Below are 24419 nucleotides of genomic sequence, written 5' to 3'. Positions count from 1 at the left end.
TTAGAAAAAATGAGGAAGATACGCCCCTTTCTAGTCAAGCACTACAAACAGGGAGGTACGCTGCCTGAGAATCCAAGCAGTCTTAAGGCCAATTTATGCTGACAACCCAGTCCTCGCAGACGGCGCCGCAGATAGCGTCTGCGTAGCCCCCCCCCACCTTCGCAGACGCTCTGCGCGCACCTCCCAAAAATTGTGACCACCGCAGAAGCCTCGCAGACAGCGTCGCAGACAAGAGGGCTCTGATTGGTCCACTCTACATCCGCTGTACACGCACTTCCAAAATTAGCTCATGTTTTAAGTTGTTCAAATTCTGTAAAGCTGCTTTGCGACAATGCTTATTGATAAAAGCGCTATACAAATAAACTTGACTTGACTTCCGCTTCCTTACTTTCCCGGTTTGGTTTGTTTTCACGACCACCATTTTTAAAAACACGAGCGAAGATGGAGCAGCACAAAGAGCGGTTGATCGAGGAAGTGAGGAAGTACGTACATCTATACGACTCCAGTTCTAGTCATTATAAGTAACCGGAGGATAAACACTCCACTAACCACACCCACCAACTACTCCTAGCGATTTCGCGACTTCGCGCCCCCTTGCGTTGTGGCGGTGAATAACATCGCGCACGCCTATTACTCCCCGCTCAACGATAAATTACAACTGTCTGCGAAAAGCTATCTGCGAAAGCCTTGTCGCAAGAGCATGCAGAGGCCTTTAGACAGATCCATCTACAGTGGGTGTTCAACGAGCACATGCAGACAGTGCTACAAGAGATCCGTGATAAGAAGCTCTTTGTTGTTGCTGACGAAACGTCAGATAACCAAGACCGCACTGTCCTCAACATTGTCATAGGTGAGTAGCCCCCTACCAAACCTACCCCCTCCCCCTTTTTTAGGTAGCCTGATAAAGCATATCCCTGTCAGTTTTTTAATTATGTTACAGGTACCAAAATAATAATATAAAAATAATATTAATAACAACAACAACAACAACAACAACAACAACAACAACATCAATTGAGGTTAATGTTAAGCTATTTGCAGTTTTATTACAAAGGTGCTTATTTAGTCTAACATGTAAATTAGGCTATTTCCTAAAATGCACATAGGCCTAATTATTTTTTCCTTTGTTTCTGTTTAATTCAATAGGTACTGAAGGCAAATACTATCTGACGGATGTCATCTTCATGGACAGCTGCAACTTTTCAACATTATCACAGGCACTACTACAGTCACTTCACAGCAGTCAGATAAATTTGAATGATGTACTGGCAGTAGTCACTGACAATGCATCATACTGCCTAAAGGCCTACAAAGAAGTACTGAAAGGAGTAATGCCAAACAGCGTACATGCAACCTGCTTGTGTCACGTCATCAATTTGGTAGGAGAAACCTGGCAACACTACAGCTACTTCAGTGACGTTACAAGTCTGGTGATGTGGATCAAATCTGCCTTCTTCAAAAAGCCTGCAAGGAAAAGAAGGTGGTTGCACTTTCTGCCTGCAAAGGATGCTGTGCATGTGAAGGTTCCACCTGAACCAGGTGGAATAGCTGGTTTGAAGCGGTGCGGTTCCATGCTGAACATGTCCACCTGTACAAGGAGTTTTTCTCAGCTGAAAAGTCTTCTGCCCAGGCTGTGAAAAACATCCTTGATCTGGTGAAAACAGATGACAAGCAAGAGACCCTTCAAATGAAGCTGACATTCATCTCTGAAGGGTGTGGGAAACTGGTCAGAGCCCTGACAGTTTTGGAGGGCACCCACACTCCTACAGCAGTCTCTGCTTACAACATCATGGAAGATCTAGGCTCCTACCTAGTCAATGTCACAGCCAAAACCTATGGTTTTGGAGCGAAAACCGACGAGTTGCTCAATGAGATGTCCATTCGAAAGAAGAAAACTGTGCTGGATTACTTCATGATGCATTTCACATTGCATTTGGGAAGTTTTCAAAGCACTGGGATGTCCATCCTGCCAAACAGGTCTACAAGATGATCAGGGTGTTTGATCCTAGACAGGCTCCAGCTATGGAAAGGCAGATTGAAGCCTATGGCACCCTGTCAGCATTGAAGACCCCATCTGCAGAGCTCAGTGAGGAGTGGGCTGCTTACCACCACTGTGTCAGAAATGAAGGCCTCTCAGAATCACTGGACCTTGCTGAGTACTGGAAAGGTACAACTCAGTGCTTTCCAGAGATTGCAGCCATTGCCAAATCATACATGTATTTCCCAGTCAGCTCTGTTGACTGTGAGAGGAGCTTTAGCAAATATAAAACACTGCTCACTGACATGAGGGAATCTCTGACCGAATACAACACCAAATGCCTCAGTCCTTTACTTCAATGGCGACGTGTCAAAAAGGTGGGAGTTGCCTGGCTGCTCAAGAGATGTTTAGAATGGACAAATGAATTTTAGCTTGACAGGAGTTGATTAAGTTAAGCTGTATTAAGTTTATTAAGTTATGCTGTATAATTAAGTTGATTACAGCTTTGAGTTGTCATTACTGGGGTCTTAAGTTGTTATGCATATCTACTTTTGAATAAACAGTGGCTATAACAAATGTTTCTGTACGTGTTAAAATAAAACTGTTAATTTGACATATATGTGTTTGTGTTTGTCATTGACTTTTAGAGCTAGATATTGATTAAAATTGTAAAAATCCGAAACAACAAAAAACAAATCAGAAAAATCAGAAAACCCAAAAAAATAAAACGGAATTTGAGAAAAAATAAAACGGATTTCATAGGGCCCTATACTAATAACGGATCGGCTCAGCCACAACTCCATCTAAAAAGCCCCCTTCCCCATGGTGTCTTGCACTAATGCATACCTGTATTTTGATTGGCCAGGTGAAGTTGCTGACGTAAACAAAGAAGGTGATATTAACATTGCTCCGAAAATCAAATTTTTCATTGGAGAAACTGTCCTTGAACTCTTTAATATTGCTGCAGGAGACAATATGAACCTCTTCTCCAGACTGCGTACCAGCTGAGAGTGAAAATAAGAATTAAAATAAATTTAGAGAGAAAAAAAAATGCAACTTGAAGTTACACAAAACATACACAAAAGTTCATGATCATGCTCAATTAAGAATTTTATACCTGCAAAGCTGGTTGCCCAGGTGACGTTGAGGTTAAAGTTCTTGGAAGCATTAATGATCATGTCCAGGTCTCGATTTTGCTAAAATAAATAAATAAATAAAAAGGCCCATGCACAGAGTAATGAATAATTACTCTACATCAGTTAAGTATAATAAAAAAAGATAATTTTCTTTCTTCTTAGCACTTGCACGAACACACTAACATTTAAAAAAAAAAGAATCTAAACTACATGATGTAAAAACAGTACTTTATAAAACAAAAGAAAGGCTTCTAAATTCAAAGTTTCAATGTTTAAAACTACAACTAAATTTATAGGCCACTGCAGTGAAGGGAAGTTCAGAGAAATTAGCATGTTGCATTATTATATGCATTATTACATCATCAAACAGGCTTAGGAGTGAACTTGTCAAGAGATGCAAACATGAATAATTCACCCATTGCAATCTTGCTAGTAAGCACAAGTATGAATGAATTTTCTGACATGCATGGAGGGACAGCTTTGAGACGTTGCTTTAGTAAAGAATAATAAAGCAGAGCAGAGGTCTGCGTAAAAAGTGTAAACCACATACACTCACTGTCCACTTTATTAGGAAAATCTATACACCTGCACATTCATGCAGTTATCTAAGCAGCTAATCATGTGGCAGCAGCACAATAAATAAATAAATAAATAAATAAATAAATAAAATCTCCTGCATGTACAGGTCAAGAGCTTCAGGTAATGTTTACATCAAACAGCTGAATGAAGAAAAAGTATGAATCTCTGTGTCTTTGATCATGGAATGCATGCTGGTGGCAGAAGGGCTTTTTTAAGTATTTCAGAAACTGCTGATCTCCTAGGATTTTCACACACACGTCTCTAGCATTTACACAGAATGGTGCAAAAATAAATAATAAATAAATACACTGGCTGATTGGCTAACTGCATAAAATGTGCAGGTATACAGATGTTCTTAATAAAGTGGACAGTGAATGTATGTGAGTTAGCAATAAGCTTCATCTCTTTGTATGTGGCTGGATGCAGGCATAGTATAATGTATACAACATGAGTGAGTTAGCAGCTCACCTCGTCTGGTGTGGCTACAAAATTAATGGCAGTATAGTAGCGGTCATCCTCCTGAGTTAGGCTGAAGGTGAACTGGTAGTCTATCAGCAAAGTGTCTGTGTACAAGAGGCACAGAATGATTAGCCATGTGCATTTATTAAAGGTCAGCTTGAGATATGGAATTTAGTATGCAAGGCTGGGGGGTGTTTCCTGCCACAACCTCAAATAAATAAATAAGTTCAGGGTAGGACAGTCAGCGCCCCCTTTCTTTCAGAAGCATATTAAATTGGTACATACAAACAATTTGGTGTTCCAAAATATCAAATTGCATTATGATGAATGAAAATATCTTATAATTATATCCATGATTGCAGGATTTCATTAAAATTAATACTTTTTGAGGTGTTTTCCTTTTGCTCATACACCAACCACGGCCCAATGTTTAATCACACAAATGCAACATCAAAACTTCATAAATGGTCTGCTTCACCAGTTCTACAATGAATGCATGAGCATGAAGTGAGAGAATATTTAAGTTCAATTACCCCTCGAAAATTATCACATTCAATAAATTTTAAAACACATTTTAATCTCCATTTCAGGTCTCATTTTAAAGTCACATGGAATGGATTCATTTTAAATATTCATTAAAATAACGTTTTTGCCACGTCTGCGCGCATCCACGCGTAGTCGCTTTCTCAACGAGCAGCGCACGCGTCAAGGACTTGCATGCACCTGTCCCGGATTAGAGCGCAATCAGCGCACACTTATAAGGACGCTAAACACAGACTTTGCAAAGTAACCAGTCAGTAGACTCGTGTCTGACCTTACCGAACCTTTGTGTAGTCAAAAACTCTGATATTTGACTAACGTTTGCATATTGGATTTTGCCTTTTGTCTCTGCCTCCACTAGCCTCTCTGCATGACCCTTGCTTGTCTTTGGATTCTGCCTAATTGTTTTTATACTAAAAACACACTCTTTCAGCAATAACATCCGTCTACCGCCACTTACAGTTCTATTGAAACAATATACAAACCTTTCCAGAAGATCGGATGTCTGCACTGACTTGAGTGCCTTTTTCAGTCGCAGTATAATTGCAGGCATACACAGATGCTGAGGTGTGATTTTGACTGGGATTTTGCATGAAGAGATGAGTCTGGTAATATATAGATTTAGGCACTGCCTAAAAGCGGAGCTCCCATCTGTTTCTGGGTTGTAGAATTTTCTTATATCATAGCCAGTCTCTTTTGTTTTATTTCTTTACTGGCTAGCACTGGCCACTAGGCGGTGTGTATGACTGGTAATTACCAACACTGACCACTAGGCAGTGTGTATGACTGGTAATTACCAACACTGACCACTAGGCGGTGTGTATGAGTGGTGGTACACGTACAAACCACAAAAAAAAAAAAAAAAAAAATCATCGACTCGATGGGTTTACCATTTTTTCTTAGGTATGGTGCTCTGCTCACGCGGGCTATAATTCTGATATTTTTTGATTGGTTTTTATACTGGCTATGACTGAAAAGTTTTTCATGTGGGTGTAGCAGATGCTAAATATCATATGCGTTTTTCATTATGTTTGTTGCCATTTTGCCAAGTTGCTTTTCCGCTAAAATCACGCTGAACAACTCCCGCATGTTATCACTAGTCTCGTGGTACATCATATGGCTGTGCCCATAGCAGCTATTGTTTCTGAGCAACAGTAAACATTTTCCATCATTTGCAATGCATGAAACTTTACTGAATAAAAAAATTAAAATAAAAACCCTGCTTATAAACACTTCAGGAATTAAGCTTTTTTGATCAGCCCAATATAAATTAGCTTATTTACATTATATTTACTTTTTAGGCTGAAACAGAACAGAATTTTTTTTTTAAAAAAGGAAGTTTTCCAGTGAGCTTCAGATACATTCAAAACAGATCTGCCTGAGCACACACAGTCAGTCAATTATTCATCTCAGCCTCGACAGCCACATCCTAGCTCAGCCTAACCCTCCCAGACCCCAGGATTCAGGGCAGTGTGTGTGTTCTGGTTAAGTTTTGCAGAGATGCCTACTAGTACGGATTGGCCGTATTTTGTACGGAAAAGTTACGTAAATACGATGTTACGGCAAACAGTGTTATTCTGTACGGAATTATAATAAAGTCTTAAAAAATTCCAGTGAGTTGTTTTTAAATGTCCAAGAGACTTTTTCAATCCATGCGCGATTCACGGCTATTTATTTTTACGACAACCACACATGCTGTGTGTGACGTGCAGATTCCGCACATTTGTTCGCGCTATTTTCGATACGGTAGAATGGCCGTGCATTACACCCAGTCAAAAGGGCAATGGATACGCGCACTGCAAACTGTGTAGAACTGACATTAACATCACTCATGGTGGTCGCGATGACTGCAGGCGGTATGTCAACTACAAAAAACATATGGAGTATGCTGAAATGGCGAGTCAGGCGGAAAGTAAATCTGGGGGTATCCAGCAGTTTTTTATGAAATCTGTGGATGAAAAGACACGGAACGTGACACGTGCTGAAGCGGTGATGGTTGACCTGTGCTTGGAGTTGAACTTGCCAATTAGTGCCATGAAATGTGAGTTAAACTTATTCAGTTTCTTTTTACATGTATGATTTTTATTCACTGTAATATCAAAACACTGGCTGTACTTCTTTAATTCAAAGTCTTTTCAGTGTTGCAAGTGCAAATGTACATGTAGTATGATTAAAAACAGAATTTTATGATTAGTGTTGTTGGGATTGTGGCAAAAAAATTGATCATTCCACTGCTTTAAATACAATTATAAATGCCATTTTATTCAATGTCTCTTCTGAAGCATTATGCTGAAGTATTTATATATTGGGACATTAAGATAACAATGTCGGACTCTCTTTGGCATGAAATAAGAATTTTTATTTTATTTTATTAGAATCCGTTAACAGGTAGAACATTTTGCCAGGCAATATAATATAATACTTTTGAGGAGTTACATTCAATACCAATGATTGGTAGTCAACCGTAATGTCTGCAAACAGGAAACACTATTGTATTTATAAAAATGTGATATATTGTATGCTCTAGAAATTTGTTGAGTGGAAATTCAGTTGAGACGGCTGCTCATGTTTTGTTTCTTCAATTCACACAAAACAGTACTTTTTAATAATTTAAATGTTAAACATATTGGTATATACACCTCTTTATAATGGAAATGCGCATAAATTAATGTTACTGAAAGTCATTCCAAAATACTGAAAAATGTTTTCAAGAATACTGAAATTCAAAATTTGGGGTAGGCATCTCTGGTTTTGTGACTGTTATGTAGCTGATGTTTGTGTGTTGTTCAGCAGGTTCAAATCAGTGGCCTCCCCTTCATTACAGGAGCAGCTCAACTGATGAGTTTATCCACCTTCTACAGTTAACAGCAGTGGGATTAACCAGACTTTATGACAACAGCTTGAGGAACCCCTCTGAGGAACATCCTCTAGAGTACTCAGAACTAAAACCACCCACTCAAAAAAAAAAAATAAATAAATAAATAAAAAGGCTGGGATGGGTCATTGAGAAAATGAGTAAAAGAGCCTGGAACTTCTCCATCAGCCTGTTTTGTGTAATTGCTTCAGTTTAGTACACTCACAATAACAGGTTCCTTTTAGGGGGTTGCCCTGGTAACGATTCTCCACTTCACACCTGAGGGATAAGCAATAAAATTAACAACACAAGTAACATGTTAAATAACATGTTAAGTAATAAACTACAATTACTCAAGGCTGATATAAGAAATATATCAAGTAGAGAGAAAACAAGAGTGGAGGTACACTTGAGAATGTAGGGGAGCTGAACTCCTTCCACAGATGAGTGACAACTGTTATACACAAACACTAGTGAACAGTATTCAGAGTTAGCATCCTGGATCTGTCTTGGCAGTTTCCTAAAAGTAGTTTGACATTACACCAGTAACAGCGTTGATCTTATTAGCCATTTTCAGGAGCTGCGGTGGGGTTGCCTGGTTTTGCTTTTATATCATGATGCAAGTAGATGTGAAGCTAAGCACTGGAATGAGTCAGTCACACTGCTTCAATAAAAAAATTAATAAATAAATAATAAAAAGCTGAAGTTTATGAAACCTCTTAAGTCCACATGGTTCATTTTCCCCCACCAACAAGGTTATGCCTAACACCTATAAGTACACTGCAACCTCGCTATAACAAACTTGCTATGAATTTTTGCACATAAACCAAGTTTGTGTCCCCCACCTATAGTAAAAAGGAGTTGGAGTCTTTATAAACATTACTTTGTCATTTCTATGTGCACTGGCGCTTGGAGCATGCAGCGCCATTAGGACTGATTACACTCCTATGTACCTGTTCCGGATTAGACCACAATCTCAGCATACACTTATAAGGACTCTCTAAACATACAGACTTGACGTATATGCACTGTATCTAGTGTCTCACATTACCAGGCCTTGTATCAGTGTATTGCCTTTCTGGTTTTGACTTTGTTTTGTGTATCTGGGCTCTACCTTTCATATTTGCCTCCACTATTCTGTTTGTGCCTCGCTTGACCATTGCCCATGTCACGACCCTGCCTTTGTCTTACATTTTTGAACTGTTTGGAAATAAAATAAACACTGTCTGCAATAACAGTCCTTTGCCTGCTTACATGACACACTGAGCCATGCACGCCTCTTCTCACCAGAGACGAACAAAGCAATCAAGTCTGCAATATGGGTTAACGCCATAAAACAAAAGGCTTAACTAGCCTTGCTTAGGTGTCAATCACTAATAGTCAAGAATGGTGATCAAAGGATCGATAAAAGGACTGCTGATATAGTGACTCCGAAGGAGAAATTTGTGATAGAGAATGTGTCTAAAATTTCTCACATAGCATGACTGGTCTGACAAGTGGGTTCTTTTCAGCATTATGAACTTTTCAGTATAACGAACTATGCGGACATCCCCCAAGGAGTTTGTGATAGTGAGGTTGTAGTGTAGTTGAAGGGAACACCAAAGCTGTTTTCCTCTTGAAAGGTCCCCCCCCCCACCCTCAAGTGCTTGTGTGAGGGCTCGCATGTTACTCACTGATGGCAGCGGTCTCCTTTAATGCCCTTGGTGGTGCAGAAACACTTGCCATTGTTTGAATTACACATGCTGGCATGGCCATTACACTTGCAGGCTGCAAAAGGCACAGAGACACAGTTTGCAATCTGTTGTGTGTACAACCTCCATAGAGTTTAAAAGTGCCATCTCCCCTCAGTCACTTACGCTGACAGGTGCCCCCATTGGTTGGGTCACCATAGTAACCAGATATGCAGCTCTCACAGTGCTTGCCAGTGGTGAGATCTTCACATTTCTCACATACACTCTCATTGACACATGCACTGTGACCATTACACTGGCATGCTGTAGGAAAAGACGGAGAGCCACAGTATGAGAAACAGCACAAACGAAAGATTCAGCAACACCAAATCATGAAACATTGGGATGGTATATTGAAAGTAAAACTGAAAACAAATAATCTTTGACCTGTATTGCACTCAAAACAACAGCACACTATTTTGATGTTCTCGCACGATTCTTTCCCCCCAAAATAAACACATTTCAAGTTTGATTCTTGAAGCACATTTCAAAAGAAGTTGGGATGGTAAAGCATTTACCACTTTGTAATGTTGCCATTCCTCACAACCCTTAAAAGATGCTTAGGGACTGAAGGCACCAAGTGAAGTGTTTCGGGTGTTAATTTGTCCGATTCTTCCTACAAGCAAGTCTTAAGGTGTGCAGCAGTACAGGTTCATTTCAAAATTTACCACATTCTCTATTGGGGACAGGCACCCTCTTCTTCCACAGCCATGTCTTTGTAATGTGTTCAGAATGTAGTTTTGCATCATCTTGTTGAAATATCCCTGGAAAAGAGGTCTTCCTGAAGGCAAAATATGTTGAGATTTTGGAGCAATGTACTTTTCTGCATTAATACTGCCATCACAGAAGTGCAAGTTACCTTTGCCAGGGACACTGACAACCCCATACCATGACAGACCTAGGCTTTTGGACTTGTTGCTGATAATTTGGATGGTTCTTTTTGTCTTTGGTCCGGAGCACATGGCGTTCATTTCTTCCAAAAAAAAAAAGACCTGGAATACTGATCCATCTGACCACAATACACATTTCCACTGTGTGATGGTCCATTCCAGATACCTCAGAGCCCAGAGAAGTTGACGATGTTCTGGACACCATTAACATAAGCAGGGATGAGAATGGGACATTTAAAAAAAAAAAACTCTGAAATGTCTGCTAAGGGCAGACATAACGCACGCAAAGCGTGCATTTGGGGGGGGGGGGGGGGGGTTTCCAAAGGGGGGTGCGCCTTATATATATATATATATATATATATATATATATATATATATATATATATATATATATATAATTTTTTCAAATTCAATGATGGTTTAAAACGTTTATAAACTAAGATAACAAATATATATCGTGAGCGATAATGGAGGTAACCATAATGATATTAGATTCCTGCTGACTTTGACAATTTAAGTAAAACGTACCTTTGTGCTTTTTTGTTTTGATGTGCTCCTGGATGTTTCTAGCTCCTCTGTTTCCATAATTGATCATATCTGAGCACAGAATACACATAACCTTTCCCGGCACATCCACTTTTCGGATATGTTCCGTCAGGCACATCGTCACAGTTTGTGTCCCTATCTGCACGGTAACACTACTATCGAGCCATGCCCATCGGAAACAGTTCTTTATCCCGTTTGATTTATCGATTTCCCTGGCAGAGCCCAGGTGGGGGCCCAGGGGGCGGGAGCTAATTATTTTTGGCTATTTTTTTTTTTTTACCCCAAAGCCATTAATTTTATCAGCAAAAAGTTACAATTTATTTGGAAATAAATTCCCCTTCTTGGTGGACTACCAGGTGAAAACAATTAATATGGGACAAGAGACTTGTTTTTAATCAATTCACATTCGATGATTTCAAAAAAAAAAAAAAAAAAAATCAATGCACCTTTTAATATAAACGAGCTCTATAGTATTATATTTCTGCATTTTAGCTATTCATGTCTTTGAATACTCTAATCCTTTAAAATGAAGTGCAAACCAGAAAAAAGTTCATATAATTCTCTTAAGCTTTCTTCTGATGTTATGGTCGCAGGAGGTCTTGCATATTAAGCAGGCAACATTCAACATCACTCATCACTTCCCTTTCAACTGTTGTGTGTACTAACTTGGTTTTATCTGGACAGGATCTTGTGTAATGTAATACAGATACCATATGGTCAATCTGAAGATCAAGATGGTGATTTTGAATTAAAGAACAGGCATGTACAATTGGCATTACATATTGGAATTTTTTTTTTAAATCAAAAACCAAGTTCATCTCGGCCTAAAAAACTTGGCCAGACGCTCCCGCGCGGCACATGCCAGCAATTCCCCCCGTCCCCCTATGAAATGAGCAATAAGTAGGAGAGTTATACACGGTATCATACCTAAAATTTTATCAGAAATATAGATATGATACTACGATTCTCCCCAACATGCTACATTAGATAAGCTAACCCCATTTATAAAAGATACACACTTATATATGACGTGTATTTGATATATATTTGATATATATGATGTATATTCATACATTGTTACTTTACGGAAATCTTCAGTAAGTTTGGTCTTTTCATGCCAGCCTGTTGTAGACCTAAATATAATGCACATGAACTGACACTCCTCACCTCAACATGTCCTTTACAATCATTTAAGCCACCATGGGCAATGCTGAAATCACTGTTGCAAACAGTACATCATGCGAAACTGTCATTATTTTTTACCCTTATTAGACACGGACATTCTTTTGTGTAATCTGAGCTGAAGTGGGTTTTGTATTTTGGTTTTTTGGGGCGCGCGCGCTCTCTCTCTGCCATGCCGATCCTGTAGGCTGCACTGACTCAACTGAAAACGTCGGTCCTCAAGAAAAGGGATAAAAGCCCGCCCACACTGAAAACTGATTGGGTTACTCAGCAAAATAAGCCAATCAGGATGCTCTTTGTCTAGCATGCGCTACATGAACAGGCACACACGCAGTCTCTCTCTCGCGCGCCGTCATATGCGCACATTCTAAGATGCGCGAGGTAGACAATGTTTTGCATGCGCGCTCTTGCTCCCTTGCTCTAGATTCCGGGAGATATTCTCCAATTTGCGGGCATCAGGGAGCCGCTATCGATATGCGGGAGACTCAGGATGTCTGCGTTATAAGGTGACCACAGATAGTTAACCATACACACACACACCCCAAACACCCCCCCGAAATTTTCTCAACGGATTTACACGTTTCACAAAAATGACATTTTCAGCGGGAAAAACTCGGAATTCCGCGGATCCGCAGAAAATTCTCATCCCTGCATAAGGCTTCCTTTTTGCACAGTAAAATCTTAACTGGTATTTGTGGATGCAACTCCGTATTGTAGCGTTTGACAAAGGTTTACCAAAGTAATCCTGAGCACATGTGGTTATATCAGCTATAGATGAATGACAGTTCTTGATGCAGTGCCATCTGAGGGAACGGAGATCATAGGTGCGCAGCTTAGGCTTGCACCCTTGCACTTTATGTACCAACATTCCTTGAATCGTTTAATGATATGGACTGTAGAGGGTGAAATATCCAAATCTATTCCGATCTTTCTTCAAGGAACATTTCAATAATTATCTCACACATCTGTTGACAAACTGCAGCTCCTTGGCTCATCTTTGCTCCTCAAAAGACGAGGCTTTTCCTGGATACTGATTTTGTACGAAATAATGATGACAATCACCTGTTGACGTCATCTGTTTCAAATTACATTATCATTGAATTCTTTTACCTCATTACTAGCCCTAAAATGCCCCCGTTCCAACTTTTTTGGAATGTATGCAGGCCTGAAATGCAGGAATGGAGTGTGAATAAAATAATATAAAACACACAAATGAGATGAAAGTTGACCAGACAAAACATGAGATATCTTGGGTTCACTGTCTGCAATGAAATACAAGGTCAAAGAAAATTGGGGGTGGGGGGCACACCTCTTTAACCTGCATTTTCCATACCATCCCATTTTTTCTGATTTGGGGTTGTATGCGTGTGTGTGGGCACTGGTATCCATACCTGGACACAGGATAAAGGACCAGTTGTACTTATTCTCGTGTGGACACCAGCTCACATTCAACAGTGCTTGAGGCGCTGGTATGAGGGAAGGTCTTGAGGATGAAGGGGCATGCAGGAGGTTTTGGATTGGTCCACGGTATGAGCCTTCCATGCACTGACCTCGCCCTGTATTACTGGGGTCAGTGCACCATCCACAACCAGGTTGATCCAAACACTGAGAACATGTCCTATATCCAGAGCAATTTTCTGCTGTAGACACAAACATTCAACACGTTCCAAAAATGTGCTTTCTGTGAATGCTGCAAGGAAAATTATGAAATGTTGAAAATGTTACAAGTGGTTTAAATAGTATGGGATTCCAGACCAGCTGAAGCCATAAAAAGAGAAGAAAATCTCATCTCATCTCATTATCTCTAGCCGCTTTATCCTGTTCTACAGGGTCGCAGGCAAGCTGGAGCCTATCCCAGCTGACTACGGGCAAAAGGCGAGGTACACCCTGGACAAGTCGCCAGGTCATCACAGGGCTGACACAGACAACCATTCACACTCACATTCACACCTACGGTCAATTTAGAGTAACCAGTTAACCAGTTAACTGCATGTCTTTGGACTGTGGGGGAAACCGGAGCACCCGGAGGAAACCCACGCGGACACAGGGAGAACATGCAAACTCCGCACAGAAAGGCCCTCGCCGGCCACGGGGCTCGAACCCGGACCTTCTTGCTGTGAGGCGACAGCGCTTACCACTACACCACCGTGCCGCCTAAGAAAATCTCATTTTATATATAAATTTATTATTATTATTTTTTTAAACAGAATCCCACTTCTCGGAATGTTACAACCATGTTGTCCAAGCCTAAATCCCTAACTACCTATAAATTATTTTTTCTACCATTTATTTGGTATTATTACAGCTTGGTAACTTAATAAACTGATATCTAGTAGACAGCGGGGGATGAATACATACGTGGGCAGCTATTCATGGTGTACCATTCCATACATTGACCAAAGGGGAAGGAAGCCACATAAGTGTTGGAGTCGACACACTGCCTCATATTACTGCACCACATGCATTCGGCACCTCCACTTATACACTCGCTACAGGAGGAGCGCAGAGCACAGGGAGTTCGACACTGCTTCACACTGTGGTTGGCTAGATTACACAGAAAGAGGAGGACAAAAAGGGAGAACAGAAATATTTCCATGATGGTTTTCTGTACCTTTTTTTAGGATAATTAAAAGAATTGGGTAAGAAATTAAACATGAGCCATGCAGTTACAGGAAAGTAATCCACCCTGGGATTACTGGGTTATTTCCCTGTAACAGCATGTCCCAACATTTTATTGCTCTCACCACAGCAAACAACGATTATAATCTTTATTAATGAATGACAGTTTTTAACTGTTAATAACTACATTTAAATGTTAAACATCTGTGAGACAAGTTCATTAATTTGCATGAGCACAAATTGTTACTCTCACTCAGGATCTCTCTACTTTCTCATTATTATTCTCCTAACTTTTTTTAGGATGCCATTTCTCCCTCAGTTTTCAGCAATCGCCACCAAATTTCACATGAAAAATACCTCTGGGCTGAATCATGTTGCTATAACTTTCGGTGGTGATCCGGAATGATCCATTAAAAACAGGATTTTTTTTTCAGTCACTTATAACTGTCAATTTTGATGATTTTTCAATCAGTTTTTTTTTTTTTTAATTTTGTTTACTTTCTCACCAAGAGTCATTCTCTACCTCTTACCGTTCTAGATCTATAGGGTACAGTGACCAGGCGTCCTGGTTTGTAATGGCTAGTGCAAATAACTGTGACTTCAGTCACAGTCTATCTAGTTCCTCTTAACATTTACTTTGGAAAAATTGATCCTGAGCCTCATTCTATAAATATTAAATAAAAGGTGTCAAAAAAATGTTTTTCTTGAAATAATTTGTGAAAAAAAGTGTAATAATATATACCCATCATTTAAATTACAGCCAGAACTACTATCAGCCGTTCTCACAGAAAATTAAAGTAATACCTTTGGACTACTCAGACTTGAGCGTTCGACAATACTGGTTTAAGTGTTATTAAAATCATTGAGGCATCCGTTAGTCTATTTGTAGTTTAACATCAATAGATCAGCAAAAGATGATTTCTGGTCCAAGTGTGTTTACCTGATCTTTCACATAGGCTGCCGTTGAAGGAGTTGATGCAGGGTGCTGCCTTCAGGCCACTGGAATTGGGCTCGGCCAAGTAGCCACAAAAGCCAGCGTCACTGGGTTCTCCAGGTAACCACTGCAGCGTGGTGTTAATGAACGGGGACATGTCCTCCCAGCACCAGTACGACACATTCACCTTCCTCAGACCAACCCATGGAGTCACCAATTTGGACTACACATACGCACGCGCGCGCGCGCACACAAAAAAGTGAGGAAGCATTCATTATTTTTAAAGCATATGCCAAATATCACCAGTGAATACAAATGCCTGTGTAAACAGAAAAGGTCAAAATAATAAGCCATCAGAGATGGTAGCTGCCTACTTGATTTAGAGCCTCACTCACATGTGCATTTCTGCTCTGCAGCTCTTTGAGGACAAATTGCACCTTTTTTTGGGTAGTTAGTGAGGCCAGCACGGCATTGTGACTGCGGCAGGCCAGCTTGGCATTGTCATACGAGTCCTTAGCTGTAATAAGCTTCATACACGAGTTCCCCACCAGGTGCCAGCTTTCCCCACAGATATTCTCTATCATACAAAAACCACAGCACAGTTTCATCCTTCAGAAATGATTGGTCATATTTTTAATTGGTTAATTAGTAGTTACAATGTTTTGCTTGCTCCAGCTTTGTCTCTAAATTTCAAACTTAAGTACCTCGTCACATTACTCAAGCTCATCAGTATTAACCCTCTGGGGTCTTTGTCACCTTAGGTGACAAGTTCTATGTTTCATCTAATTTAGGTAATTTTAAAAAATATATAATATTTGGCAGTGGGCGCACAAAGTGTAAATTGTGTCACTAAGTTTATCATGCTTGTATTATAAAAACTCCAAGTTATTTATCTAAATACATGATCTATTCATTCTAAACCTGCCGAGCTTTGCCAGCAAAGCTCTCAACCCCAAAGGGTTAAAATTAGTGCTGTCAAAAATGTCGCGTTAACGCGTTAACTTGACTCAATTTTAATGCCGATAATTTTTTTATCGCGAGATTAACGCTCTGTGACATGATGTAGGTTTTTCATAAGCTTTTGAAACTGCCAGGAACTTGGAACAGAGACTTTGCTTAGAAAACCGATAGCAGCTAGACTGTAATGCTCCGCACAGCCAGAGTCCTCTGCCCCCCCCCCCCCAAGAACCAGCGCGGGCAGGGCGCGCTAGTAGAGATGGGATTTATGGCTCTTTGATGGGATCCGCATCTTTGTGATCTGTTCTTTGAAAAGAGCCGTTCAAAAGACTGGCTAATTTGGCTCTTTTTAAATATTTATTCAGTTTTAAGAAGACAGCGTCTAAAGAAGCCAGATCCCTCTGAACTGTAAACTCAATGCTATCCCAGAAATCCTTCCTGTAATATGCAAATTTGGCCACCTCTGATTGGACAGCGCGACGCATCAACAGGCAGAAAGTGTAAAAAGTACAAAATGTGTTAAGTGAGCTGAAACAGTAAAGATCAGATTCAATGCAATATTTATCAACGAACAACTTAATATAATAGTGTACTTTATATTATAATCAAGCATGTCAAGCCTACCGTCACTGTGTAACCTATCTCTCTGATTAGAGTTATAGACTAACTCAAACAGTAGATCATTTCACTCATGGTTTTCTTGCTAGCCCCGCGCCGGTGCTCGGCTTAGGTTTCACTTTGCAGTGGCTGTGTCAAGACGTGTTATGCTTTGCAATAAAAAAAAAAAAAAAAACATTGGTACAAAGCAAGCCCATTCATTTTTTTATGCTGATAAGAGAATTACAATGGTTTATGTGACAAAAATGTGCGATTAAATTGCGATTAATCACGAGTTAACTATGACTGTCGCGACATTAATCGCGATTAAATATTTTAATCGCTTGACAGCACTAGTTAAAATAAAACATTCAATTATATTTTGAAGCAGGTACAAATAAATATCATGCACTGCTGTGTATTCAGGTAGTACCAGGCAGAGCGATGCATTCCTGGTTCCTGGCTTCCCACTGGCAGTTCTGGTCAGTAGCACAGCTCTTACAGCTGGTCTTTTTATTACACACATAGGAGTGGACACCCTTAGGACACGCATCATACTCTGTTATTGCACCCTGTAGTGAATAAAAACAACCAAGTACACAGCACTGTAAATAATGGCTGATGTAAAATTTTTACTTTATTTGCTTCCTTTTCATCCCTTTATTAAACATTTTTCTTTCTTACTTTCACTCCTCCATCACTGTTACTTATTTTTTTTCCTCTCGTATCCCTGCAGCTTTTTTTTTAAACCATTCTTTTTGTATACGTCACAACAATTATGATTATTAACACCGTTCCTCCATTTCTAGTAACATGCTCTCAGAAAAGCCCTCACTGTGAACGTTAAATGTCCAATCTCACCAAGGAAGCAGTGCAGTTGTTGTGGATGGGCACACAGCGTTCAGAGCACCACTGACAACCATTGGTGTTAACTATGCAACTGTAGCAGTCAGTGTACTGGTCACACTTATCACTGCTTGCATCTGAAACACATGCCCACACAAAAATGCTTTTCAGCTAGGGTTGAAGTGATTGGAGGATTTGAATCAATGCATCAACTTAAAAGGCAAAGTCTGAAACGAATCAAAGCATTCAAACCATTGATTATACATTAATCATCATCAAAACAGGACAGACAACTGGTGTGTATATTATTATGCATCAAGAAGCTAATAAGGAGGATTTGCCCACAACTCTGACGCATAAAATAATTATTCTCTACGTCACAATATTTCGCAAATTAACAGTAGGCCTACCCCAGATTCTAAGCAAACTCCTATATCGATCAGAGGCTAGTAAATAAAACTGTACAGTATCCTATCTTTATGAATTGAAATCATTGTATCATGAAGATTACAGCCCTACTGTGCAAGCTTTTATACGCAAGATATACAAAGTAATATATATTCACATGATGTCCTAATTCACAAAACAACCAAACACTCTTCAAATACTGAGATGACCAACACACTAATGTTTAAGGTTTAGTGCTACTTACACACTCGGGGAGGGCATTTCTCTGTGTCTTGGAGTTTGCCCGTCTCCCAGGGATGGCATGTACTGGTGGTAAAATTCCACCAACACTGCACACCTGGCACAGCCGTCGCACACTCATTTTCAGTGTAAGCAGAACAGTTGGCAGGAGTGAACCTCAACATATCACTCAGCATCAAGCTGTTAAAGCCTCCATACACATACATCACCCTGACAGAGAGAGAGAGAGAGAAGTTTTATAACTGACAGCAGGCAGTTCAGTACAAGATGCGGGGGACACGCAGGACAGACTGAAATAAAAGATAACAGGGTAGGATAAAAACAGTGAAAAAGGAAAACAGATAAAAAGCCTAGGTGTTTGCTCAGATGATCAATATCTCAAGATGTGTTGAAGTGTGAAGTTCTACCTTTACAGGGAAGTGAAAAAGTTAGAGAAATGCAGCAAAAGAGATGAGTCACAAGAGCAGGATCAATTATATATCAATCATACAATCTGATCACAGAAAGCTTACATCAATATAGTGTGTCTGTACAGATACAAGAGAGAATAAACATTGTGGCGTATGACCGAGTACATGCAGCTGTGCATCTTTGCATAAACGTGCCTGTTGATCTACATTTAACTGTTTGAAGTGGGGTTGACAAGTAGCTATTTCAGGTTTTTCACTTTTATTTCCGATTAATTTGCCTAATCTGTGCTAAAGTAGATTATTGCAGGAATTACTGGATTCACTGCCATGCCTTCATAGGAAAATCCATAAAAGGTAAGAATCAAGCAACCTGCCATATCAGATGTGCTTCAGCATGACATAATACTTTCATCTACCAGATACCTCTCCCACATCATATGACAGCTACCGACTAGGGAGGGTGAAGGCCATCACATACTTCCTCCGTGGCGTGGGACACCAGCACCAGCTGCCACATCTTTTCAACTTGCTGTGGCAGCATTGGAATTCAAACTCATGATCTCTAGATGACAGGGTGAATGTTTTTCTGTTGTGCTACTCAGGCTTACACTTTCACATAAACCAGAAGCCATAAGGCTAGTTATTTGATCATCAAAACATTGACAGAGATGGGGTTTACCCGTTGAAGTAGACAGCAGAATGTCCAAAGCGGTTGACATCGTGGTAAAGTTCAGGTCTGGGCAGCACAGTCCACTCATCACATGCTGGAACAGACAGGAATGAATGATAAACAGTTAGCCATCATCAACCCCTTAATTATAAACCTACATACATCTTTAATCAAGCTGGAGGTTTTTAAAAACTTGTACAGATGGTTATGGCTGAGAAGTTGCTCCATTGCTACTGATATCACTTTCCAGTTGTGGTCAGAAGTCTACATACACTCAACATGGACATGAATGTCATAGCAATATTTGGCTTTCAATTATTTCTTTGAACTGTTCTTTTTCTGTGGCAGAATGATTATACAACATCTTTAATAAATAAATTTTTAAAAACATTGGTGCACAAGTTAATTTATTTTGGGATTTTTGACATTAACACACACACACACACACACACACACACACACACACACACACAGAGATTATTAATTCAGGGGTGAAGAGTTTCAAAATATGTCTTAACTTGCCAAGGCCTTTTAATTTCCTGTTCGTGATCATGACTGACGATAGCTGGTAGCTTCTCTGTGTCAAGATAAAAAGTGATTTGTTTGCCAATATTTACACATTACTGGGTGGTGTAACCACTTTGCCAAGGTCTGGAAGAAGACCCAAACTGTCACCGGAGACAAAATTAGTTTGGATGGTCAAGAACAACCCAGGAACTACCAAGGCATAGGACTGCCAAGAATTGGAAGCTGCTGGAACACCAGCATCGTTGTCTACAGTCAAGTGAATTTTATGTCACCATGGACTGAGAGGCTTCCATGCAAGAAGGAAGCCCCTGCTCCAAAATCAATATCTTCAAGCTCAACTAAAGTTTGTAGCTGACCATATGGATGAAGAAAAGGCCTTCTGGAGGAAAGTTTTATGGTCAGATGGGGGGGGGGGGGGGATCAAATTGTTTAGCCACAATGACTAGAGACATGCTTGCAGGAATAAAAGTTCTCAACTCTGCTACTTTGGTCACGCATCACAAATCCAGAAAAAGCAAACTACCTAGATACCTGCTTGACTGGGTGCCTGCCCACAGCCATCAGGGTGTTGGCTGTTGGTGGACAAATCTGACGCAAACTCTACAATCAGATGTGGTACTATTTTGGGGAGACAGGTGTGATTTCAAGCTGGCTTGGCATTACAAAGAGAACAGGGAAAGATTGAGACAGCGCCTCTCTACTATCAAAAACATGACCTGACCTGTAGCAAGCAAGCAGACCCCCCCACCACGAAAGCAGACAAGGACCTGACCATGAGAGGCAAGAGAAGAGACATTTAACCAAATATTTGGTGTGCTGTATGTATACTTTTGACCTTATATGTATGATTTCATAAAACACAAAATAAATTAAAAATGTGCACCAAATTATTTTTTTTCCTATTAAAAGATGCATGTTGTAGAACCATACTTCCCCAGAAAAAGGACAGTTCAAAGAAATAAAGTCCAATACAGACATGAGATTCATGTTCATGATTAGTGTATTTAAACTTCTGACACCAATAGTATATATTATAGTTTCAAATTTTTTGGTGTAGTATATAAGGCATTATAACATTAGCAAAAACCAAAACAACTCAAAGGAAATGCCTTATGGATCGTTTCTAAACTTTGCTCCAGTTCACAACTTGCAATTTCAGAAACAACTACTTCCTACTTCACAGATCCTACATGACTGAATATTGCTGCACTCCATGATTTCCCATACTGGTTTCACCACAAAGTTGGAGCCTCCATTCACTATTGCCAGCACTGGGAGAAGGTTGACTGAGGTGGGCATCCCAATAGATAACAGGAGAAAACCACTCAAGGGACAGCAAGACCATTTCAAAAGAGGAACAGAATGCATCTCCATCTTGACCATAGCATGATAACCCTTAGCAAAGAAGAGAAACTCCTAATTTATATGGCATTCACAGCATGCTTTTCCCCCCTGTACTGCTACCCCCTGGCAAACTGCTCCAAACCCTTCACAGAAACATGTACTGTATTAAATGAAATTCTGATGCACCCTGAGCATCTGGGGGAAAGAACTGCTAGACATGACACATTCACAGGCAACTTCCTGCAGAGGTGGGATGATGCATTATATGGACATGATTGTTTAACTGGGAAAGGCACCATTTGTATTTTTCATACGTGCTACATCTGGGACATGGAGAACTAAAATCGTGACAAATATCTCTACATCACTCATGAGGAAATTGATGAACTGTTTTGATAAATTTGGGTACTTTGTGAATGTGTCCATATAATAAAAAGACCATCACATGTTGGCTTGAAGATATGAAGTTTATCTTCTCATGTTGAAAAACTCGTATTTTTCATACAAAATACATGGCGGATCTGAGTGACGTTTTCTGATATTTCACGACGATGATGTCACTCCCACCAGTGTTTTCCCGCTGACTTGAGTGTTGTCAAAACGGCGAACTGGTTCAAAATTAAAATTCTTTTGACCAATCTGTGTATTCTTTTTTTTTTTTGTGGATGTGTCTATATAATATAAAAGAACATTACAAGGTGGCACGAAGATATGAAGTTTATCATCTCGTGTTGAAAAATATTTAACTCATGAAATATACATTCACCACTTGAAGATAAACTTCATTTCTTCACACCACTGTGTAATATCCTCTATATACAACTGATATGCTTGCCCTTATAGCAGTCGTACAGCTAGGTACATCGTCACACAACAGAAACTGTCATTTCTAAGTGCTCGAGTACACAATAGCATGGCTGCTTCCAATTTGCATTATACAGAGGAATTAGATGAGAACTGCTCATAAGCGGAGCAATACACCTGCTACAACTTACCAGCAAAGTGTGGGCTATTCTACCTGCTCAACTGAGCTAGAAATAAAGGCTTCACAAGTATCACACTTTTTCAGATAGGTCACCTGAGCTGGTAAGAAAAAAAAAAACTCAGCATCAAGCTACATCAGAACTTCTATGGAATGGACTATCCTCAGGCAAACTTCAAATCACAGCACTCTCATGCAAAGAACAGCCAGTCCCCTGAGGATAGGGAGAAAGTATGACTCCTGTGAAGCTGAGGTAACACTAGATGAGGTTTTTTTTTTTAAACAAAACAAAGCTAGGAGGACATCTGACACTTGGCTACACTTTCTTTTTTAAATTGTGTGTATGTGAGATACAACCCCGATTCCAAAAAAGTTGGGACAAAGTACAAATTGTAAATAAAAACGGAATGCAATAATTTACAAATCTCAAAAACTGATATTGTATTCACAATAGAACATAGACAACATATCAAATGTCGAAAGGGAGACATTTTGAAATTTCATGCCAAATATTGGCTCATTTGAAATTTCATGACAGCAACACATCTCAAAAAAGTTGGGACAGGGGCAATAAGAGGCTGGAAAAGTTAAAGGTACAAAAAAAAAAAAGGAACAGCTGGAGGACCAAATTGCAACTCATTAGGTCAATTGGCAATAGGTCATTAACATGACTGGGTATAAAAAGAGCATCTTGGAGTGGCAGCAGCTCTCAGAAGTAAAGATGGGAAGAGAATCACCAATCCCCCTAATTCTGCGCTGACAAATAATGGAGCAATATCAGAAAGGAGTTCGACAGTGTAAAATTGCAAAGAGTTTGAACATATCATCATCTACAGTGCATAATATCATCAAAAGATTCAGAGAATCTGGAAGAATCTCTGTGCGTAAGGGTCAAGGCCGGAAAAACATACTGGGTGCCTGTGATCTTCAGGCCCTTAGACGGCACTGCATCACATACAGGCATGCTTCTGTATTGGAAATCACAAAATGGGCTCAGGAATATTTCCAGAGAACATTATCTGTGAACACAATTCACCGTGCCATCCGCCGTTGCCAGCTAAAACTCTATAGTTCAAAGAAGAAGCCGTATCTAAACATGATCCAGAAGCGCAGACGTCTTCTCTGGGCCAAGGCTCATTTAAAATGGACTGTGGCAAAGTGGAAAACTGTTCTGTGGTCAGACGAATCAAAATGTGAAGTTCTTTATGGAAATCAGGGACGCCGTGTCATTCGGACTAAAGAGGAGAAGGACGACCCGAGTTGTTATCAGCGCTCAGTTCAGAAGCCTGCATCTCTGATGGTATGGGGTTGCATTAGTGCGTGTGGCATGGGCAGCTTACACATCTGGAAAGACACCATTAATGCTGAAAGGTATATCCAGCTTCTAGAGCAACATATGCTCCCATCCAGACGACGTCTCTTTCAGGGAAGACTTTGCATTTTCCAACATGACAATGCCAAACCACATACTGCATCAATTACAGCATCATGGCTGCGTAGAAGAAGGGTCCAGGTACTGAACTGGCCAGCCTGCAGTCCAGATCTTTCACCCATAGAAAACATTTGGCGCATCATAAAACGGAAGATACGACAAAAAAGACCTAAGACAGTTGAGCAACTAGAATCCTACATGAGACAAGAATGGGTTAACATTCCTATCCCTAAACTTGAGCAACTTGTCTCCTCAGTCCCCAGACGTTTACAGACTGTTGTAAAAAGAAAAGGGGATGTCTCACAGTGGTAAACATAGCCTTGTCCCAACTTTTTTGAGATGCGTTGTTGTCATGAAATTTAAAATCACCTAATTTTTCTCTTTAAATGATACATTTTCTCAGTTTAAACATTTGATATGTCATCTATGTTCTATTCTGAATAAAATATGGAATTTTGAAACTGCCACATCATTGCATTCCGTTTTTATTTACAATTTGTACTTTGTCCCAACTTTTTTGGAATCGGGGTTGTACACACACACACACACACACACACA

At 39.9% G+C, this 24419-nt stretch overlaps 1 protein-coding gene across 4 annotated transcripts in view; it reads right to left on the bottom strand.

The window, feature by feature from the left end:
- atrn (attractin) overlaps positions 1-24419 on the bottom strand; it is a 123624-nt gene that overhangs the window by 44196 nt on the left and 55009 nt on the right. For 3 of the 4 annotated variants that reach the window (XM_060925725.1, XM_060925728.1, XM_060925727.1), the window contains exons 11-24: positions 19585-19669; positions 18500-18705; positions 17863-17984; positions 17435-17573; positions 15822-16024; positions 15454-15670; positions 14253-14438; positions 13286-13534; positions 9403-9540; positions 9220-9313; positions 7773-7825; positions 4162-4256; positions 3096-3174; positions 2825-2982 (exon numbers count right to left, since the gene is read on the bottom strand). In XM_060925725.1, the coding sequence (XP_060781708.1) occupies positions 2825-2982; positions 3096-3174; positions 4162-4256; positions 7773-7825; positions 9220-9313; positions 9403-9540; positions 13286-13534; positions 14253-14438; positions 15454-15670; positions 15822-16024; positions 17435-17573; positions 17863-17984; positions 18500-18705; positions 19585-19669 (2024 nt within the window). The remainder of the gene's footprint in view (positions 1-2824; positions 2983-3095; positions 3175-4161; positions 4257-7772; positions 7826-9219; positions 9314-9402; positions 9541-13285; positions 13535-14252; positions 14439-15453; positions 15671-15821; positions 16025-17434; positions 17574-17862; positions 17985-18499; positions 18706-19584; positions 19670-24419) is intronic. The other variant, XM_060925726.1, reaches the window with a different exon arrangement.

This window comes from Neoarius graeffei, chromosome 7 (genome assembly GCF_027579695.1).
Source record: "Neoarius graeffei isolate fNeoGra1 chromosome 7, fNeoGra1.pri, whole genome shotgun sequence".
Classification (NCBI taxonomy): Eukaryota; Metazoa; Chordata; class Actinopteri; order Siluriformes; family Ariidae; genus Neoarius; species Neoarius graeffei.
Note: the sequence above shows the minus strand (reverse complement) of the source record. Positions and strands in the feature narration are given on the sequence as shown.